General features: G+C 56.8%; 6 protein-coding genes across 6 annotated transcripts; 4 read left to right on the top strand and 2 right to left on the bottom strand.

The window, feature by feature from the left end:
* Window positions 1-174: 174 nt before the first annotated feature.
* On the bottom strand, window positions 175-3,134 carry BCV69DRAFT_282271 (hypothetical protein). Its single transcript, XM_025492300.1, has one exon. It carries the CDS (start codon window positions 3,048-3,050, stop codon window positions 276-278), a length of 2,775 nt encoding a protein of 924 aa, XP_025348712.1. The 5' UTR covers window positions 3,051-3,134; the 3' UTR covers window positions 175-275.
* Window positions 3,135-3,232: 98 nt separating this feature from the next.
* BCV69DRAFT_312050 (WD40 repeat-like protein) lies at window positions 3,233-4,588 on the top strand (the record flags this gene model as incomplete). The annotated part of the gene is made up of 2 exons (XM_025494895.1): window positions 3,233-4,183; window positions 4,270-4,588. Exons 1-2 carry the CDS (start codon window positions 3,276-3,278, stop codon window positions 4,586-4,588), a joined length of 1,227 nt encoding a protein of 408 aa, XP_025348711.1. The 5' UTR covers window positions 3,233-3,275.
* BCV69DRAFT_293444 (WD40 repeat-like protein) lies at window positions 4,323-8,681 on the bottom strand. Its single transcript, XM_025493837.1, has 2 exons — window positions 8,433-8,681; window positions 4,323-8,343 (listed from the first exon to the last, which is right to left on the bottom strand). The coding sequence occupies exons 1-2, from the start codon at window positions 8,619-8,621 to the stop codon at window positions 4,675-4,677; spliced, it is 3,858 nt and encodes a 1,285-aa protein (XP_025348710.1). The 5' UTR covers window positions 8,622-8,681; the 3' UTR covers window positions 4,323-4,674.
* A 114-nt stretch (window positions 8,682-8,795) lies between these two features.
* BCV69DRAFT_282269 (Deoxyhypusine synthase) lies at window positions 8,796-10,444 on the top strand. The gene is made up of 4 exons (XM_025492299.1): window positions 8,796-9,093; window positions 9,172-9,648; window positions 9,731-9,940; window positions 10,032-10,444. The coding sequence occupies exons 1-4, from the start codon at window positions 8,833-8,835 to the stop codon at window positions 10,269-10,271; spliced, it is 1,188 nt and encodes a 395-aa protein (XP_025348709.1). The 5' UTR covers window positions 8,796-8,832; the 3' UTR covers window positions 10,272-10,444.
* Window positions 10,445-12,548: 2,104 nt separating this feature from the next.
* Window positions 12,549-15,566, top strand: BCV69DRAFT_276951 (hypothetical protein; the record flags this gene model as incomplete). The annotated part of the gene is made up of 2 exons (XM_025491130.1): window positions 12,549-12,767; window positions 12,855-15,566. 2 exons carry the CDS (start codon window positions 12,549-12,551, stop codon window positions 15,564-15,566), a joined length of 2,931 nt encoding a protein of 976 aa, XP_025348708.1.
* Window positions 15,567-17,510: 1,944 nt separating this feature from the next.
* On the top strand, window positions 17,511-19,647 carry BCV69DRAFT_173262 (hypothetical protein). Its single transcript, XM_025489519.1, has one exon. The coding sequence runs from the start codon at window positions 17,652-17,654 to the stop codon at window positions 19,308-19,310; it is 1,659 nt and encodes a 552-aa protein (XP_025348707.1). The 5' UTR covers window positions 17,511-17,651; the 3' UTR covers window positions 19,311-19,647.
* Window positions 19,648-20,100: the final 453 nt, after the last annotated feature.

The raw sequence follows: 20,100 nt of genomic DNA, 5'->3' as shown, positions 1-20,100 counted from the left end.
CAGCTCGTACGGAGTAACGACATGCAAAGTCGGAGCAGACTCTGGAGGGTGAAGCTGCGTCCAGAACAGAAAAGGGGGTGCGGATGTGTCTGAGGGGATGCAAGTCAGCTGGTTATCGCCGTGTCTAGGTAGTGACAGACTCCCAGACGTCGTGACTACACATTGAAGCTTATGTGCATTGGAGCGCTCAAGGGAGAAAGATCACTGCAATGCCTGTACTGCACCATCTTTTCCTCCTCCTCTCGCTCCTCGCCCTCGCCCTCGCCCTATCTCTCTCACTCCTCACCCTCTTCCCCCCTCTCACGACGCATCTTGATCTCCTGCCCCTCCAAAAAGGGAATCAACCGCTTCAATCGGTTGTCCATCCTCCAGCCAGTCCAACCTTGCCCATTCACCCGCTCCACTCTGTGAGCACCGAGGTCGGAATCCTCTTCCGCACCTCGATTGTGCAAGCGATGGTCCTCGCCTTTGCCCTCGCCCTCGTCCCGGCCCTCTTGTGTGCGATCTTGCTGACGATCGTGCTCACGTTGAGCTCCATGCTCCGCATCCTGCTGCTGCTGCTGCTGCTGCCTGGCTGCTACCTGCTCTGTCGTAAGACCTGCTTCGCCTGCTGCCCTGATCGTCGCCTGCGCCAACCTCCTTGCTCCTGCCCCTGTCTCTACTTCTGCCTCTCCTCCTTCTCTTACTACTCCCCCTCGTCCTGCTACTCCAACCTCTACATCACCCTGCTGCACCTGCACCCGCGGCTGAGGCTGAGGCTGAGTTTGCGCCCCTTGCTCAAGAGGAAAGCCATACTTTGCCTGTAGTGCACGCCAGTAGCGCAGCACGACATCGGGACGCGCATCCCCCGTGCAACGGCGCAGTGCAGTCAGTACCGTGAAAAGTTGTCGTGGGGTGGGAGCTTGCGTTTGGATCTGAGCACTATATGAAGTGGCTGCACTCCCGTCGGTGCGATTGCTGGAGGACGAGGCAGAGGTTGATGTCGAGATTGAAGTGGGGAAGAGGAGGTCACGAAGTGCCTCGTCCTCTCCTTCCTCTGTAGGTCCAAGAGAAAGCATCGAGGAGACGCGCTCGTACTTTTCTTGCTCTATCTGCCTGGCCTGCAGCTTCGGGGCGGTGCGATGGAGCAGAGCGTCGAGGAACGGGAGAAGATTCTCCAGCCTCCAGCCCGAGACGGGCACAGCTGTCGAGGCGGCTGGTGAGGGTGCGTCAGCGATGTCCCACTGCCCCTCCTCGCTCTCCTCTGAGGCGACGCCGTGCACTGCAAAAGCTCGGAAGAAGGAGTCGAGGATGGCCATGGGTAGCTGGCGAGGAGCTGACGTCGAGGAAGAATTCGCGGAAGATGGCTCCACTACTTCTTGCCCGGCCTGCTTGAAGTCTTCTAACACCTCGAAGCCCTTGTCGTAGTCGCCTTCAATGGCGGCATAATACCTGATGAGCATGCTGAAAGTGATGTCGGTAGTCACCATTTGATCCGGGACGGGAATGCCGAGGAGCGTGGCTATGGGACCACTGCAGGTGTCTTTGGTAGTCTCGCCGACCCCATTCCTCCCACCCGAAAACATCGAGTTGACAGGCGATGGGGGGATAGACTTGCTCTCGTCGCTGGATCGTGACAGGCGGAGCTTGCCCATCTCCAGTTGCACTTCGTTCCACCTCAGCGTCTCGTACAGCTCCGAGACGGCGTCGACTGCGTCTGCGTCGAAGCCAAGGAAACGAGTCATCACAGCCGAGAGGACGTCATCGCCACCCTTTGCAGTGACTTTTTTCACCGCCAGTCGAGCATGGCAGAACAGCCAAAGTACCTGATGTACATGACTCGAATGCAGAGCACCTGTAGAGAGCGCTTCCTTCAGCGAGGCTTGAATGCTGGTCCATCCTCTGAAGGCAAGACTCTTGTCCCACACCTCGTCGAGCGACCTCACGGTACGTCCCTTTGGAAAGTCGCTGAGCGCAGCAAAGAGCTCCTGAAGCATGATTTTGCCTTCCAAGCGCAGACGTGTGGACCAGGCAAACGCATCAGGGGATAGGTCATCAAAAGCGTTCATGTCATTCCAGAGGGCGTAGTAGAGTTGACTCATGTCTTCGAGAGAATTGCTTGTTTCCTGTCTCGACAATGTAGACGTCACGAGTCTTTTCAGAGGTAGCTCCTGCACCAGACGCGATGTGATCGTCTTATTGGCGAGCGTCTGGTCGCTGTTGCGTCCGACATTCCGAAGGGTGGGCTGCTGTGCGATGCGCGAGATGAGCTCTAGTACCATGTTGTGTCTGACCCTGTCCGTAGACGCAGTATTACGATGCCGAGCAGCTAGCCTTCTTCTGCTTGTATGAGCGTTGCGATCAGTGCCAGCCTGATCCAGCTCTGTCGACCCTTCCTCCCACTGGAAGCTCTTGCGCAAGACGTCGAGGACCTGATGGAGCTCATCTGTCCCTCGCGTCCTATGGCTGTCTCTGATCAATCTGACCATATCATTCTGCAGCCTGGTACTTCGCAGAAGCGATTCCCACTCAGCTGCCTCGTGCGATCGGGACGAAGATCGCAACAGTGTCTCTCTAGCCCTACTGACGCCTTCGAGGACTAGTGTCACTCGTTCAAAGGCGGTCCTCGTAGCGATCCCCACCCTGCGCTTCGGTGTGATCAATTTGTCGATGACTAGACCAACCTCCTGGGGCGAAAGCAGAGTCTCTCCCCTAGGCAGAGAGAGCACTTCGGAGTAGGCTGCAAACACCTCATCAGCAACCGAGACTGGTCGCTCGAGTAGAGAGAGGAGCCGCGAGATGACATGGGCCCTCTGCCGAGGCGAGGAGTCTAGAGGTGATCGGCTGTCCTTAGACGGTCCAAAGGGGAGTACGAAGTCCAGAGACAGTCGCGGGAGGGTAGGACGACCATGCTTCCTGGGGTACGCCTCTATCTGTGAGCTGAGGGTTCGGCTGCAGCTCGGCTGGGACCCGGCAAGGTCACAGGTGATGACCGCTCGGCGATGAAGAGAGGGGATGCGGGACCCCTTGAGGGAGAGCAGCCGGCGAGAGCAGCACGGCGGGAGATTCATGGAAGGAATCAGCAAGAGGAAAGCAGATCATATCGAAGTCATGTTCAGTGATAGATGAGCGATGGCTGGTGTGGATACGAGGTGTGAGCAGACGAGAAGGACTGAGGCGAAGCTGCTGCACGGTTCTTCTCCCTTTCCGCAAAGTGCGCCTTTTCCGTTGGATGACGATGACTTGCTCCTCCCTCCTATTCAACACCTTCAGTGTGCTATACCTTCCTAACAACCATGACAGTCTCGCTCTCTGAGCCTCCTTCCCAGGACCACCAGCTCTTCATATCCAGGGACCTTAGACCGCCGAACTTTGCCGCGTACAAGCCGCCCAGGGAGATCAAGGGCGGTCACCGAGCCAGCGTGCGGTGTCTTGGCTGGAACACAGATGGCAGGAGACTGGCCTCGGCAGGCGTGGACAAGGTGGTGAGAGTCTGGACGCCCGAGCGATCACTAGAGCTTCGCTCTTCCATAGAGCTCAAGGGGCATACCGAGACTGTGGACGCTCTTGCTTGGGACCCTACCCATCCAGAGAGACTTGCGACTGCTGGACAAGACTCGACAGTGAGGTTGTGGGATATTCGCAGCGGAACGGCCACCTTCACCACACAGACCCCAGGGACGAACATCAACCTCACCTTCCATCCCAAGGGACACCTCATAGCAGTCGGAAACAGAGACGACGACATCTCCCTTATTGATGTACGGGCCGGAGGGAAGCTCCTGGGGACTATCAAGCCTTCTCCGCCGGACTCAAAGGAAGAGATCAATGAGATCACCTGGAGTAATTCGGGCTCCATCTTCATCGCTACAACTGGAACAGGCTGTGTGAGAGTCATGGACTCCCGGTCAAGCAATGATGTCAGTCCTCCAAAAGTCGCAAGTGAAAGCGCAAGTGCTCTAGCGCAAGAAGCCGCTTCAAAGGCTGCCGTAGAGGAGTCAGCGACACGCAAGACAGAGGGAGCAAGTGCGATGGACGTGGATGAGGAGAAGAAGGTCGATGCAACACCAGCTGCTCCCACAGCGGTGACGCCCGCAATGGCGGCGAGACAGAGCTTGACACAGACTGTCCCGTGGGAGTCAGTATATACGCTACTCGCACATACGGCAACGATCTTCTGCGCCCAATTTGACCCCCTTGGAAGGTGAGAAGAGGAAAGAATGTCAGGTCGCCAAAAGAGATTACGCTGACCGGAACCGGGTCCCCTCCTTGCTTCCATCAAATGCTCAGATATCTAGCAACGGCTAGCGCAGACTCTACCGTTGGCTGCTGGTCCATTCCAGAATTCGAATCGGTGTGGATGGCAGGTCAAAACCTCAACTATCCTCCCCGCGCCCTGTCCTTCTCCCACGATGGTGAATTCCTTGCAGCGGGTGGGGAAGATCCCTTCATCTGGATTGGATCAACGGTCAATGGGGCCACGCTCCACAAGTTACCCGTGACGGGGACGACGAATACCCTGGCGTGGAACCCGGCAAAGAACTTGTTGGCTTACGCTGGGGAGGAGAAGGCGGGACATGAGGGCACAATTAGGATCTGGGGCCTGTGAGGCATTCTCCCCTACCATATACACACTGGCAGACTTAGCAATAGCAGCTCTAAACATCTATTGACGACTTCTTTGAGTGTTCAGCGCTACATAGAGGTCAATCGTACAGCGCCGTCCTCGCCTGCCGACAGCAGTAGGGATTGCTCCTCTTGACCGTCCTGCGCTTCGTCGAGTTGGGACCGCCAAGCGAGCTCATTGACAGCAGCGCCATGGTGGCGCGGCAGCGAGACGATCTTTCGCAGCTCACTGCCTTCGAGCTGATAAATGAGCACGTCGCCATTCTCAAGCCCGACGGCCAGCCGATTCCCCACATCGAACGCGACGGCCGTCGCTGCCTCTGGCAATTTGGTGACGGTAGCCACCAGCTCAAATGCGTCTTCTCCTTCCTGCGGTGCAGCTATGGTTGCTTTAAGTCGCCACACCTTGACCGCCTTGTCCCTCGCTGCCGTGGCAAAGGTACGCGAATCGTCCGCCCACGCCGCATCCCAGATAATCCTCGCGTGCGCCGATTCTTTGTGCGTGCGAGGCGAGAGGCTCACTTGCCCCTGGCGATCTTCCCGGGAGAAGAGTCTCCATGAGCGATCTCGCGAGACTGTCAAGAGCCACTTGCCATTGGGACTGAAGCGTATACGGGTGATGGTTAGAGAGTGGCCTGGAAGGACGGCAATCTCCTTCCAATTGTCCTCGCGGTCGTACACTCGAACCAATGAATGCTCAGCCGTGGTAGACTTGCAGCTGGTAGCAGTAAGGCGACCATTGTCAGGACTGGAATCCACGGCGAGGAGCTCGTAGCCGTGTCCGTACAGCTTGTCGAGCTCTGGCCACAGAGTGGACACTAGCAGCTCTTCTTCCACCGGTGGACGCGTAAAGACACTCGAAATGGGCTCATCCGTCTGCGCAGCGACTTGCCTGCCCAGCTCATTTGTCTCCGTCTGTGGTGCTTGGCCCTCGAATATCGCCCTGTTGGAAAGGCCTAGAGCAGGAGCACTCGCAGCCATCGGTCGATTCGTAGCTTGAGAAGACGCTCCGTCCGCTTGGTCTCCCTGTCTCTTGAGATCTCTCCGCCGCTTCCTTCGCGCCACTGCCTGTACCTTCGGAGACTGCTCAGAGAGCCATTTGCGAATGGCAGTACTGCCGACCTTTGCCGCTGCAAGCTCTGCTGCATCCCCCTTGACATCAACCTCGCCGCCCGCTCCTACAACGCCAATGACATAACGCTCAAGCGGTCCCAGGCCTCGTTCTTCTCTTGTCTTGGCGATGGTATCGGCTCCTGAGAGCGTTTCTTCAGTCACTAAAAGTGCTTCTAGAGAGCCATCAGATCCTGCTGGCCCGCAGACGTCGGCCAACTCGACGACGTCCTGCTGCAAAGGCGTCATCGTACTCCTGAAAGTTGTCAAGAATCTCTCGACAGCGGCGATGCGCTCCTCCAGAGGTTCGAGGAGATAGGCGTTGCTCTTCTTTGCCAGCATTGAGTCTCCTGTCACGCCGACGACAATACGGTCTGTGGCAATCAGAGCAGCCATACTGAGGAGGATCTTGTGTCCCACATGGAGATGATCAAAAGTACCACCGAGTGCTATGCTCCGATGGTGCGGGAAGGATGAGGGTATAGGACCTTTCTCGTCCCTGTTGACAGACTCAGCAGTAGCGCTCGCCTTCAACAAAACAGGCTTGCTTGGCAAGGAATTGGGTAGCGAGTCCGAGTGCGCTTCCATTGCCCATAAGTGCTCGACGCCGCTCTCGTCACCGGCAAGAGCTCGCAATGAGGTCTCGAATCCTTTTTGTCCTACTAGGAGGACGTCGATGTCCAGCAACAAAGCATCCTCTTTGTTGGCGGCAGCCCATGCTGTGGCGTAGGTGCCTCGTAGTAAAGACTCGACGTCATCGTACGAGGTCTCTTCAGGTCCCTCGGCGCTTGCCGAGGATAGAGCGTCGAATGCAGGAGAGAAAAGGAGGATCACGAGGCGTTTGTGAGCAGATGAACAGCTCTCCTTCGTAGCAGCCTCGATAGGGTTGCGCAGCTGATGCGGATTCCGTATATGTCCGATGCTTGGCAAGGCCATCACAAGGACATTTTGCTTTGCGGTAGGCTTTTGAGCGGCAGCACTTCGTTTGGATCCCAGCCTCTGAGCACTCTGCACGAAGCCTTGCGGGGCAGCAAAGATTCTAGCCACCTTCTCGTCGCCTGCACTTGCGAAGGAGAGATCGTCGAGCCACGCAGCAGAACAGATGTCGTACCCATGAGTCTGAGGACGGGCAAGCTCGTGCCACGAGGTCGTTGTTATCTGCGTTGCGGCGGTATTGGTCTTGCGATTGTATGTGCCGAATAGTCTTGCGGTCCGATCCAGACTGGCAGTCAAGAACCAATCGCCTTCAGGTGCCCAGCGGGCACTCTTGACGGGCAGACTATGGCCTGTGACAGCTGGAGCGCTCTCCCACTTGTTGTTCTTCTCGTCAAAGCCCCAGAGGTGGATGGCGCCGGCCCAAGCATGCGACAGGATGAGCTGTTTCGAGCCAGATGAATGCCAATTGGGCGTCCAGAGTGCCCCGAACATACCTAAAGCGCCAGCTCCTGCGACTCCCAATTCTCCAAAGCGCTGTGAAGGCAGCCAAAGCGATGAGGTGGCATCCTTACTGGATAGCGAGGGGTAGATCAGTCGACTCTTGGTACTGGTCGTACTCGAGACTGAGGGCGTCCAGAGAATGATACTGTTGTCTACACTCGAGGAGAGCAAAGCGGCTGGTTGATCGGTCTTGTCATCGAGAGACAGAATCGGAGGTTGCCATCGAACTCCGGTGACCCATGATTCGTGGCCGGTCAGAAGGGCGTCGAAGCTGACTGCCCACGTACCCATTGAGGTTCCAAAGGCGTGAACCTTATTCGATAGTGAGCTGCCTGTTGCGTCATTCTGCTGGCTAGCCTCGTCTTCCAGTTGCTTTGCGAGAACATCGAACGCATCCGACCCAGTGGCAGCTGCTTCGGCGTGTGGCCTTATCCTCCACAGACGCACAGAGCCGTCTTGACTGCCGCTCGCTAGCTCTACTTGTCTGTCATTTGCTACCGGAAAGGATGCAGAGAAGTCCAATGACCTCACCCAGTCGTCATGGCCGCTCAATGTGAGGACCTTGCGGAAGCTCACGCCCTCGTTGCCATCGCTCAGCCAGAAGACAATCTTGCGATCTGTCGAGGCTGTGGCCATGAGAAGGGGCGATGTAGCAGTGAATGCACCAATCTCTCCGTGGGCAATTGGTAGAGCAGTGATGGCGATGTCAAGGGGAAGGGCGGTATCTAGACCCTTGCGACTGGCATCTATGGTTTGCAGCAGTGCAGGAGGGGAGGACTCGTCCCCGGTCCGATGTGTGAGATCCACGGACCAGATGGAAATGGTACCGTCGGACGTTCCGATCGCAACCAGGGTAGTCTCAATTCCCGCAGGCTGTCCCTGCGATCTCAGGACGCCGATTGCTTGTACCGTTCCACTCTGCCTCTCAGCGGAAGAGCTCTGCGACTGTGGATTCATGCCAGCCAAAGGTACAGCCAGGCGCCATTGGATCGGCTTCCAAAGCCCGTCCGACTTGGCTTGCGAGTTGCCGTCCACTTCTCCAACCCAGATAGCTGCTTGTCCATTGCCAGCTCCAGCGACAAATGCAATAGCGTGAGGAAGTGATGTTGCAATGAATTTGAGCGTGGTGATCGGGCTCGAGAAAGGAGTGGGCAGAAGCTGCGAGAGGCCGCGATATGAAGAGTCCGACTCCTGCCAGGCAGCGCAGGCATTGTACAGAGATTTCAGCATTGAGCATCAAGCATCTCTTTGATCGTGCCTCTTTGCTGCGAGATACTCACGCCTAGGTTGTATGCGAAGGCAACGCTCCTGTGCGATCCGTACGCCAGGACGCTGATCCTTCCACCATCTCCGTCTGGCTGTATGCTCCCCCAATCTGCTGCGTGAGAGTAGCGATTGGCCGCTGCAGACACGAAGATGTCCCGGGGCTGTACCTGGCCTGCAAAGGCCGAAGCTTCTGTCGCCGCCATCTGTTGGTGTGAGTGGCCCTTGGGTGATGGTAGAAGCTGCCCAGCCGCACGGAAGCAGCTTCGCCTCGAGCAACTCGGAGTGGAGAGAAGAATTTGTGCTCCTTCCGCACAGAACGGAAGGGGAGGTATACTACGCTTGCCTGTCTGACCATCTTCATTGCCTTTGAGACCGATCAAAACTCACCTCGGACTGCACAGACACTGTCGGGCAATGACGGAGGACTTGGGACCATCTTCTTCGGTGCAACCAGCTGGCCATTCTACAGGGAGTAACGGCACAGGAGCAGCTCCTCCTGCGGAAGCCACAGCGTCCCTCTTCGTCGCTTCCGCCCCCGTTCCTGACTCGTACGAACAAGTACGAGGGCCAGACTTTGACCAGCCCCAGAATGTTGAGAGTCTCATCTCTGCATTTGGAAGAGTAGGGTTTCAAGCCTCGGGTGTGAACAAGGCAGTGGAGATCATCGAGCAGATGGTGAGTTATACGAGAGCGGGCAGCACTCACGCTCGATTCGAGCCCGCACTGACGTTCCTACCTTGGCTCTGCTCGCAGCGTCGCTGGAGGTTATCAGATGAGCCTGTGTTGCCCACAGATCCAGACGACCTGCAATCAGAGACTGCTCGCTCTCAGGTCAAATGCAACATCTTTCTGGGTTTCACTTCCAACCTCATCTCCTCCGGCCTGCGCGAAGTGATCCTCTTCCTGGTCAAGCACAAGTTTGTGCATGCCATTGTCACCACTGCCGGAGGAGTAGAGGAGGACATCATCAAGTGTCTCGGTCCGACTTATATGGCTGACTTCCATCTGGATGGATCAGAGCTCCGGAAGAAGGGCATGAACAGGATTGGCAACCTTGTAGTTCCGAACGATAACTACTGCAAGTTCGAGGATTGGGTCATGCCCATCTTGGAGAAGATGAGGGAGGAGCAAGGGGATGATGTTGAGAATGCCTGGTCGCCAAGTCGGATATGCGAGAGGCTGGGAAAAGAGATTGACGATGAGCGGAGTGTTCTATACTGGGCAGCAAAGGTGAGTCAAAGGAGAAGTATAATCCTGGCTGGCTTGCAAAGGATAACCATCTCACGTCAATCCTCTCCTCTCGCTGCTGTAGAATGGAATCCCGGTCTTCTGCCCCGCTCTGACCGACGGCTCATTGGGAGACATGCTGTACTTTCACTCGTACAAGTCTCCCGGCTTGGTAGTGGACCTGGTCAAGGACATTCGCCGCCTGAACGATATGAGCGTCAAGTCTCGCAAGGCGGGCATGATCGTTCTGGGCGGAGGGGTGTGCAAGCATCAAATAGCGAATGCTATGCTCTTTGTGAGTGACCAGAAGCTCTATACGTAGGCTGGCAAGGGGAGCGAATGAAATCTGATGCGTCTCGCGGTGGTTTGCCCTGACACTCCCTCAGCGCAACGGAGCGGACTATGCCGTGTACATCAACACTGGCCAAGAGTTCGACGGTTCAGACTCGGGGGCTCGTCCTGACGAGGCCATCTCCTGGGGCAAGATCAAGTCGGCGGAAAGGGGCGGACGTAGCGTCAAGGTGTACTGTGATGCCACGATCATCTTCCCCTTTATCGTAGCTGCGACATTTGGTAAGGCGTATTGGGCATCGAAGCTGGAGGACGGCAAGCAAGAGTCACTCTAGGGATTGTCGGCATGTGAGAGCTGGAGAAAGTGGGGAAGAGAGGGGTCAGGGAAAGGGGCCCTCTGCAGGGAGAGGGTCAAGCGAGTGCTCGCAATGTACACTAGTCACAGCTTCGGCGATCAAAAGGGCATCGACCATCGTCATCAGTGGCGTAGAATTCTAGAAGCATGACCTTTGACATGGATGTCGATGTCGGCGGCGAATGCTCCGCGGGCATGGGCCCTTGACAAGCCAGCCGACGTTGAAGTCGGACCGGTTGAGGGGACAGGCGGGTGGTACGGCGCGGAAGGCGGGCTTGCTTGCTGCTGCTGCTGCTGCGTCCATTCCGTGGCGTCGCGTGTTGATTTCGGACAGGCTGCCTGCCGGCCGAACGTGTTGGGCGGCGGCGGCGAGTCTTGCGCTCCTCGTGTGCTGCCCTGCCTGGCCCCTGAAGAAGTCACCGACGAGGGCAGGCGGCCAAGCAGGCGGGATGCACACGCCCACACACACACACGCACACAATCGCGAGAGGCCCAGACAGACGCGGCAGAGAGACAGGCAGACGAGACGACCAGGAAGGCCCACGGCTGCCGGCTGGTGTTTGTTCCGTTGGGACGATGAGCAGTGAGACGCCCTTCCTCTTCCTTACTTTGCAATCTCACACCTCGTCGTCGCTCCTCGACGAGATCCGATTTCCCTCTTTACCTTTCTCTCTCACTCACCCACCCTCTTTGCCACAACGGATTTCCTGCATCGATACCATTGGTCGCCTTGACCCTCACAGCTCAACCGTTCACCTTACTAGAAGAACGGACATCATCGAGCTAGACCCGCACTGTCACGTCCGCCTTTTCCTTTTAGACAATTCCCGAATCGTGATCTGCGATCAATCTCGGGCTTCCTCAATATACCAGACGCCTTCGACAGACTGTTTTCTTTCTCTTCTTGGCATCACATACACCAGACCGCCCTCAAACGCGCGATCCGGTCTTGGTGTTCACTTCTGCTTCTACTGATTAGACATCGCTGTCACGAGCTGATCATAGGCCAACGTTCGAGGTGAGTTGGAGGACGAAGCATTACGGATAGCCTTGCTTCTGCTCAGACAGAACAAGTAGGTGACGGAGCAGGATGTAAAGAGGGCCCGGTTAATGAACTGCCGCCGGCACGACAGCAGTAGCAGTCAGGAACGGCAATGCCGCGGAGCGCTTGACCTCCCAGGGCGCAAGGGGGCCGTGATGGCAATGGAACTGTGCCAAGGCGTACATGCACGTCTACTACCAGGCCTGACTTTACTAACCATCACCTCAATCTCTCCTCCTCGTCGCCCCTCTGCTTCCCCCCTTTGCGGTGATGTACCACCAACAGGATCAACACCACGCACAGAGGCCCTCTATTTCTAGCCTCCCTCCTTCCAGACTCCCTTCTTTCGACTCTTCTCCTGATTCTCCAGCAGGCCTACGGCAGTACCCTTCAGCGTCGCCATTTCGCCCACACAACGGCTTCCTACCGGCACGTCCCCACCCTTCCCAGTCACCGGCACCTCCTGCACCTCAAACTTTCTATTCGGGACCCCTCATACCTGGCCAGCTCGTTCCGCGCCCACCCCCTCTGTCTCACCCAGCAGCCCTTCACAAGAGCTTGTCGATTGATCTCGCGAGAGGACATCCATCGCTGCAGAACGGTAGATTCTCCAACGAGGCGCACCTCCGTTATAGACCGCTACCCTTCTTGCCTCAACAAGGATCGCCTTCCCAGAGGCCTGCTCGCCCCTATCCATATCATTCTTCCTCACCTGCTGCGTCAGTGATCTCTGCATCTCCTCCCTTTCGCAGACCGCCTCCGCTTCAGTCGCCTCCAGGAGCAGGGCAGTCCGGAGTAGCAGTGTTGGCTCCTCCATCATCCATGAGTAATACTGCCAACTTTGGAGGGCTGGCAGCTCTTCAGACGCAATTGTTCTCCCCTTCCTCGTCCAGCTCAACGGAAGGCCCGTCGTCCTACTACAGCCATCGGCAGATCCGCACATCCTCCCCCTCCTCGGCGTCTACCGATCCTCGCAGGGACTCAAACAACAGCACAGCATCAAACAGCCGGTATCTCCCTCCTGTCGCCAGAGGGTCTGGAGGTTCTACCGTTAGCACTTCTGGTGTCTCAACAAGCCCTTCCACGCCCTTGACCACACCAAACGAATCCTTTGACCATAAGGGCGCAAGTCAGAGGACTTCTTTGGAATCCAGCGCGAGAGCATCTCAGTCGGCCTTTGCGTATTCCGACCAATTAAAGAGTCCCAATCTCGGAATGAGTGGGTTCGCAACTGGGTCTTCTGGGTCCGAGGGGACTGAGGCTGGAAAGCCGACACCATCTACCGCTGGTGATGTGAGCGCACTCATGAACCTCGAGAGCGACAGTGCGGAAAACAGCCCGGTGAAGGGTAAAGCCGGGAAGAAGACCAATCCTCTGCAGGACCTGATAGAGACTGAGACCGCCTATGTAGCCGAGCTGGGCAAGATCATCCGGGTGAGTATCTGATTGCGTTGCGGCATTGGTCGCGCTGGGTTTCTCTGACTCACGGAGCCTACACGGTTGCCTCGTATCGCCCTGCAGAAAGTCGCCGCGGCCTGGAGCAGAACGAACTTCCCTCCTCCTGAATTGGACACCATGTTCCGGAATATCGAGGCTATCTACCGAGTGAACAGATCGTTCCTGAAATCGCTCAAAGAGATTGGACCTAGTCCGTCTTCTCCTCGTGCTCTTGGTGATCTTTTGATGCGGTGGATCGATGACTTGGAAGTGCCATACGCGCGGTACTGCGAGAACTACTTTGCAGGTTTTGACAATTGGTCTAGTGTACAGAAGAACACGAAGCTGCCGGAGCTGCTCGGGGAGATCTCATCGTCCACGAATGCAGACGGTACACCAGTGGTCTTTTCGGACAGGAAGCGGTCACCCAGCGAGGTGTGGACATTGGATTCCCTCTTCGCATTGCCCGAGATTAGGCTCAAGTACTACAAGAAGCTCTACTCGCGCCTTCTGAAGAGCACACATCCGGGCAGGAGCGATCACAAATTGCTCGTCGGAGCCAATGACAAGCTGGACGAGCTACTGGAAAAGTCGACGAAGAAGATCAGCATGGGAGTGTTGGATCACTCTCCGGTGACTGCAACCTTCAAGATAGATAAGGTGCGGCCTGCCGAGCCCACCGCCAAGCCGACACCAGCCACATCGTCCGCGTCCTCCACCAGCTACACCGCCGTCGGAACCGCTTCAACGCAGCCTGGGAACAGTCTGGCGGCCAAGCTCGGCAAGCTCGATTTCTCCAACACTTCACTGGCCAACCTGGATGTCCCTTCGACACCTGGCGGCGCTGAGGCGCCTCTGAGTCCACTTATGATTGGGCAACAGGTTCGTCCGCCGCCATTGATGACATCAGCACCTTCGGAGTCTTCTCCTGGCACGCAATCCGAGACTGTCTCACCTGTCAGCACCGTCGGTCTCTATCCTGCGGATGATCTGGAACGGACGCTCGCTGTGGACAGGGTGCTTGACATATTCTCCATGAAGCCAAAGAAGTGCCAGCTGAGAATCAATCCTCCGACTCTGCCATTCAAGCGAGAACTGAGGAGGTCGGCAGACGTTGTGATTGACTTTGTTCCGCTGTCAACCGGTCAAGAGACGACATGGCGCAGAGGTCACATCTACCTCCTCACCGATCTGTTCTTGGTCTGCGATCGAATGACGCCTAGTGAGAGAAGCGAGAGGAACTTGGGTCCAGAAGCAATGTGGTTGCTCTTCCCTCCCCTGGCCGGCAAGCACCTGAAGGTGGTCGACGCGGCTGGCCCTGGCAATGCGCTCCTGATCACCATTCTGAAGAAAGAGACCCTGAAGGTACACATGACTTCGAGGGAGGAGAAGGAAACTTGGCTCGCCGCTTTCGAGGACTGCCATACCTTTGCTTCGAATCTGGCACCAAAGGTGCAAATTCCAGGAGCTTCAGGTCCTTCACCTCTTGGCGGTGCCCCAATCCAGGCAGGGCCCGCTCTCATCAAAGGACTCGGCCTGTCTTCTCCAGAGATAGGGAGTCCAGGGCCAGGCGCATTGGTGCCAGGAAGCTGGCCAAATCTGCAAGGGGCACAGCAACAGCAGCAGCAGGACTTCCGTCTTGCGGCCCCTTCGACGCCCGCCTTTGGCAGAGCCGGACCTTCACAATCAACGTCTCCTCCTCACAGTGCTGGCTCTATGGAAGGTGCACGTGGCTTGTCAAGCTCAAGCGTGCCGGGTCTTGCCCGTGTTGCATCGCCCATCTCGACGTCTGATGCCTCGTTGTCGTCTGCACCAAATGGAGGGGGGAGCTCCATCTTCGGACGTCCTTTTATGGGTGGACCACCGATGAGGCCAGCGCCTATGGGACCTCCTCATCCTCCTTCATCTTCCTCCTCAGGGCGATCAATGAACGGTGGCCCCTTCCCACCTGCGCCGATCCCCAAGAGTTCCCCTCATCTGGGGGGCCCTAACGTGAATGGTGGGATGATGATGCGACCACCGCTTCCCCCGCCTGGAAAGGCCCACAGTCTCATGGACGGGAACCTGGGCCCGCCCAGATTGAACCCCTCGCCTATGGGCAGCCGCTCAGACACGCCGCTTTCGATGGCCGGCGGAAGGGCATCTCCCTTCCCTGGCCCACAAGGCCCACGAGCGGGAGGACCGGGGGCATCGGGATCGCCCCCCAAGGCCCTGGGTATGGGAGGACAGCTCTCGGCCCCGCAGCATCGAGAGCCATCGCGCCATCCTTCAGCTCCCAATCTTCGCGAGCAGGCCAGGAATGCTGCCAATGCACCAGTCGCTCGAACTCGTTCAGCATCGAGTGGAAAGAGTGGTGGCGGCTACAAGCTCCCTTCTGAGATGATGAGGGATGGAGATCTCAAGGGTACTCCGGACTACAGTCCACCCAGCAGTCCTGTCTTGAAGCCTACGGGACCTACCACTTCTACCGTTTCGGCACAGATGAGGTGTCGACTGTACATCAAGCAGAGCCATGCGCAGTGGAAGTCCCTCGGCAACGCCCGACTGAAGCTGTACCACCTCCTCCCCGCTGATGAGCGTCAGCTAGTGGTGGAAAACGACCGCAAGACGCTCGTCTCGACGATTATTCTGCCCGATGGTGTAGAGAGGGTGGGCAAGGTGGGCGTGGCAGTGGAGATTAGCGATGCAGGCAAGCACACTGGTATCATCTACATGCTCCAGATGAGGAGCGAGGAGAGTGCTCAAGGTCTCTTTGGTGAGCTCATCGACGGTAGTGGACGGACAATTGCGGTCTAGACGCGGGAAGTTGGTATTGGCGCGGTAGGTTGGCGGGTGAATGGGAAATCGGCAAGCGGTGCCCTGTCCCCCTCCTCCTCCTCTTCTCGAGCCCTAGATGTCATCTGCGTGCCCAGCCTTGGCACCCACCATCCTTGATTCATCTACCTCTTTTGCATTGTGAATATCCTCCGGTCGTCTATTCATACAACATCGAACCCATCCAATCCATTCATTATTGAATCAGAAACAATTCATCGTTTGCACTCTCTCTCTCTCTATCCAATGTGATGTGATGATTTTCAGTCCACTAAAGCACAGGCCGTGATCAATTCAGAGGCCCAGCGCTGTCTCAGCCCGGCGCTCGGATCGGCCCTCGTGGAGCCGACGGCGACGGAGGCTTCACCTGATCCGCCGGAAAGGGAGAGACATGGCGTGCGGTCCCGCCGGTCGGTGGTTGCTGTTTGTAGACCGATTGCTTTTGCTTTTGCTTTTTTTGATTAAGCCCTGAGCCTATCGGCTTATTTTTCACCCTCCCCGCCAAGGACACGAAGCTTGGATTTCAGAGGCATACGCACACTGTTTCCAACATCCCCCCTTGGCTTTCAGAAGGACGACGACGACGACTCAGAGCGGTGCCCTCGGTAGGGTGGTGTGCGGCGGTATCCCTTGGACGGAGGGAGAGGAGGGTTATTAGCGAGGTTCGAGTAAGTCGCCCTCTGCCAGTGCCAGTGGAGCCTGCCGATAATCAAGCCGCGCAAGGAACCCGCCTGCACCGCTATTCTCGTCCCGTCGACCCCTTTTTCCATTCCCCGCACACACACTCTCGCACACACACACAGAGAGACCCTGAGTTTGCTCTTGACTGCGATCGCGATGTCTGTCTTTTGTTAGCTGACCTCTGCTTGCTCCGTTGGTGTGAGGGAGGCTTGGAGGATGCATATGCCGTCTCCATCTTGACTCTCGCTTGGGAATGGAGAAGGGAGAAGAGAAGAGGAGCTGTTCCTGTGTGTAGGTGTGTGTGTGCGTGTGTGTGTGTGTATGCATGTATGCATGTATGTATGCGTGTGTGGGTAGGCGTGCCGCGATGGAAGGGGATGCCGTGCCGGCCGTGGCTCTGTTGCCTGCGTCTGCTGGTTGGTGTGTGGCTGGAGTAGTTCACCCACAATCTCACACGCTCCCTAGCCTGGCCCGGCGGGCGGACTGGCCGCTACCGTCAGTCTCAGAAGGTGCGGGAGATGCCGCCGAGGCAGAATAGGAGTTGGTCCAGAATTCGCCGCCAAAAAAGAACAATGGCCGCCCGCACAGCACCAGCACTGGCACAGTGCCCCCCCCCCCCCTACGGCAGCGCTTGTCTTCCGCCTCAGCTCAGCTCAGCCTCGGGGCATCGGGGCTCCAAGCCAAGCCGGCGTGGTGAGGTGAATGGGATGCATTTCAAGCAGCGCCAGTTGGCAGTGACAGGCCACACGCCCCTGGATGCAAGTCCCTGTACCTGAAATCACAGCCAACGTCGATGGGGGCGACGGCGCGGGGGAAAGGGTTGCGTCAGAGGGACCACCACGCGACGGCCTCGTCGTCTGCCCTGCCTGCCACGCCCCTCCGCCGGCGCCTGGACAGAGACCAGAAGCAATCCATCGACCGGATCGGTCGTTCCTTCGCCGATTCGGCACCACACCCACTCGCCCACCCCCCAGGCCCATTAAGTCACCAACCAACCAGGGCCAAACCCAAGCCAACCATTCTACTTTTACCATCTCCTACCCTCAGCATACGCTCAAGGGTATCTATCACTATCATCCTCCTCGGAGCCCAACATCGTGCTGAGAGCTACTCTAGGTAGACTCTATTCAGGCGGAACCACTCGCTGAGTAGTCGTCCTCCTGCCAAGGAATTTCCGGCGTCTTCTCCGATCACTGCATCGCCGTCTCGCGCTGGACCCCTTGCACCGCCTGGATCCCCCCTCTCCTTCTACTCTACATTTCTTTGCAACCACGACTACGCCTAGAGAACACCGGATACAATCTCACACTTCTGTCGAGGCCCCTCCTACCCTCCTTCCCTTTTCCACTTTTGCCCCTCCTCGACGTGCCAATTGCGGACGTCAGGATGATCTTACATAGGCGCCGTTCAGACCGGATGGCAGCAAGAACTTACTCTGCCAAAGCAGTCGTCGTGGCCATCGTCTCAACCATGGCACTAGCAAATGCTCCCACTGCATTAGCCGAAGTCATCACCAAGAGGGCCAATACAACAGGTGCCGATGCAGACACCGTACTCATAGATGGCAAGGTACCAGAAGGCGCCATTGTTCTCGTCTGTGGCGGTCTGGGTGTCGCCGTAGTAGCCCTCGTCTATGTCATCTTGCAGTCTCACATGCCCACCTCGAAACATGTTATGCAGGAGAGGGCAAAGGCAAAGACTGATCTCAGAGTACGAGGTGGCCACTCGGGTCACATCAGTCCCGGAATCTCCACCTCTGCCCTCAATACCGATGCCCGCCCTTCTGACGCGGGTGCACCCATTTCGAGCCCTACCTCAGAGGCATCGGGTTCTGGCTCTGATACACTCTACAAGCCTCACAGAGGGTCGAAGATGCTCGGATCAGGACCAAGAGGCTACAGCGGCAGTTCCTTCACAAGGAGCAACATGGCCGAGACGAGCTATAGCTCCTTTTCCTCGATGCGCGACCTTCCCTTTCTTGCCAATACCGGACGCATGGCATCAACAGACACGTATGGCTCGCGTACCTCTGGCGACTGGACAAAGTCCAATAGACCGGGTTCAAACTATGCACAAAACCAACGGCGTAGCGGTTACCGGGATGCACATGCGCCGTCTGCGCATCGTCGTCCGATCAGTGGAGCAGACTATAGTCGCACGTCAGGCGACCATGGTCGAAAGTCTTTGGAAAGAAAGAGTAGTCTCTACCGTGGGACCAACCTCACCCTGCACCGGACTCACTCTGGCGGTATTGTAAAGTTGAATCCCGGAGGAGTATACAACTCGGCAGATGCAGGAGGTGGGCCCATCGCACGACGTCAACACCCTCTAGAGATCAGCTCCCATGCTGATTCTACTCCGGATCAAAGTCGGCGAAATTCCACCATTGGCCTCCTCGACGATGAGTATCTTTCAGCTGCTCAAATGGCCGAGGCAGCCCGTGGCTCTGCTACCGCACCACAATACGCTGTGCCAGGGGACTCGAGCGCTCTACTCCCTGCCAACGCTCATCCTCTCTCAGCAGCACAACAGCAACAGCAGCAACAACCACAACAACCAAGGCGACAAGGATCCCCTCTGTATTCGGCCCGTGTGTCTTCCAATGCAGCCGCGCCGCTCAAGGAGGGCCATTACATCACCGCAAATCACTGGTCGCAACAGCACACCCACAGGGGAGCGGGAGCGACTACAGAGCCATCATCAGCCAACTATGGTCGATCACGCATGATCAGGCCAGCAGCTGCACAGCCCACTTCGGCCCCCAAGCCCTGGCCAGTACCGGATTACCCTGGCGGGGCCGTAGGTGGCGGTTTCGGCTCACCTACCCCATCCTACGGCCACAGCTCGCATGCCTCGTACCAATCGTACCAATCGTCGGCGAGCCCTACTCCTCTCCTGCACGGCTCGAATCAGAGATCAGATGAGGAAAGTTTGATCTCCATGTACGAGAATTCTCAGCCTGGACAGTTTGCTCAGCCCGTGGCTGGTGGGAACGGCAGGAGAGGCGTGCCCGGAAGACCGGTTGGTGGGGTATCCCAGGTCTGAATGTAGTCAAACCCAGCTGAATCATCACAGCAGCTACATTTCTACATCTCAAGTGCTCGGTAATCAGGTTGTTCGTCTTCAGCAAGCGACTATACAAAATCTCGTCACAGATCAGGCTTCAACGCATCACGCAGCTCCATGTCGGTCAGAGACACTTTCACTGTACATGCCCCCATGAAAAGTGGACTCTCCTGTATTTCGGACATCAAGGACAATTTCTTCTTTGCCTCATCATCCTCTTTCTACTATCCAAACCTACATTGCCGCGTCAGGTTCTTTCTTTGTCCCTTTCCTCACATAACAGCGGCTGCGCTCCATCTTTGCTCCAATCATACCATGTGATCCCATGGCTCGGTGACGCCCCTCGATTGTCCAGCCTCCGTGAGAGCCTCCTATGCTCCAAGGGTCAGGCTCGTCGATGGTCCGCCAGTGTGGTTTTCACCTCTATAGTAGAGTTCCTTTCCCAACCTTCTACCCTCTTGGACACTTGGATACTCTGCTTTCCCCCCTTTTTCTTCCCACCGTGCTTTGATACTCGAAAATGGCTCCGCGGAAGACATGCGTGGATAACTGAAACCCACTGTGTTCGATCTGCTCTTCATCTCCATCCCACCTTCTTGTTCTCCTCGTCATCTATCGATTTTTCTTCTACCCAGCCTCAAAAATCAAAAGTGATGCTTTTCTTCTCTCTCTCTGTGTGTGTGTGTGTGTGTGTGTGTGTGTGTGTGTGTGTGTGTGTGTGTGTGTGTGTGTGTGTGTGTGTGTGTGTGTGTGTGTGTGTGTGTGTGTG

This window comes from Pseudomicrostroma glucosiphilum (genome assembly GCF_003144135.1).
Source record: "Pseudomicrostroma glucosiphilum strain MCA 4718 unplaced genomic scaffold BCV69scaffold_5, whole genome shotgun sequence".
Lineage (NCBI taxonomy): Eukaryota > Fungi > Basidiomycota > Exobasidiomycetes > Microstromatales > Microstromataceae > Microstroma > Microstroma glucosiphilum.
Note: the sequence above shows the minus strand (reverse complement) of the source record. Positions and strands in the feature narration are given on the sequence as shown.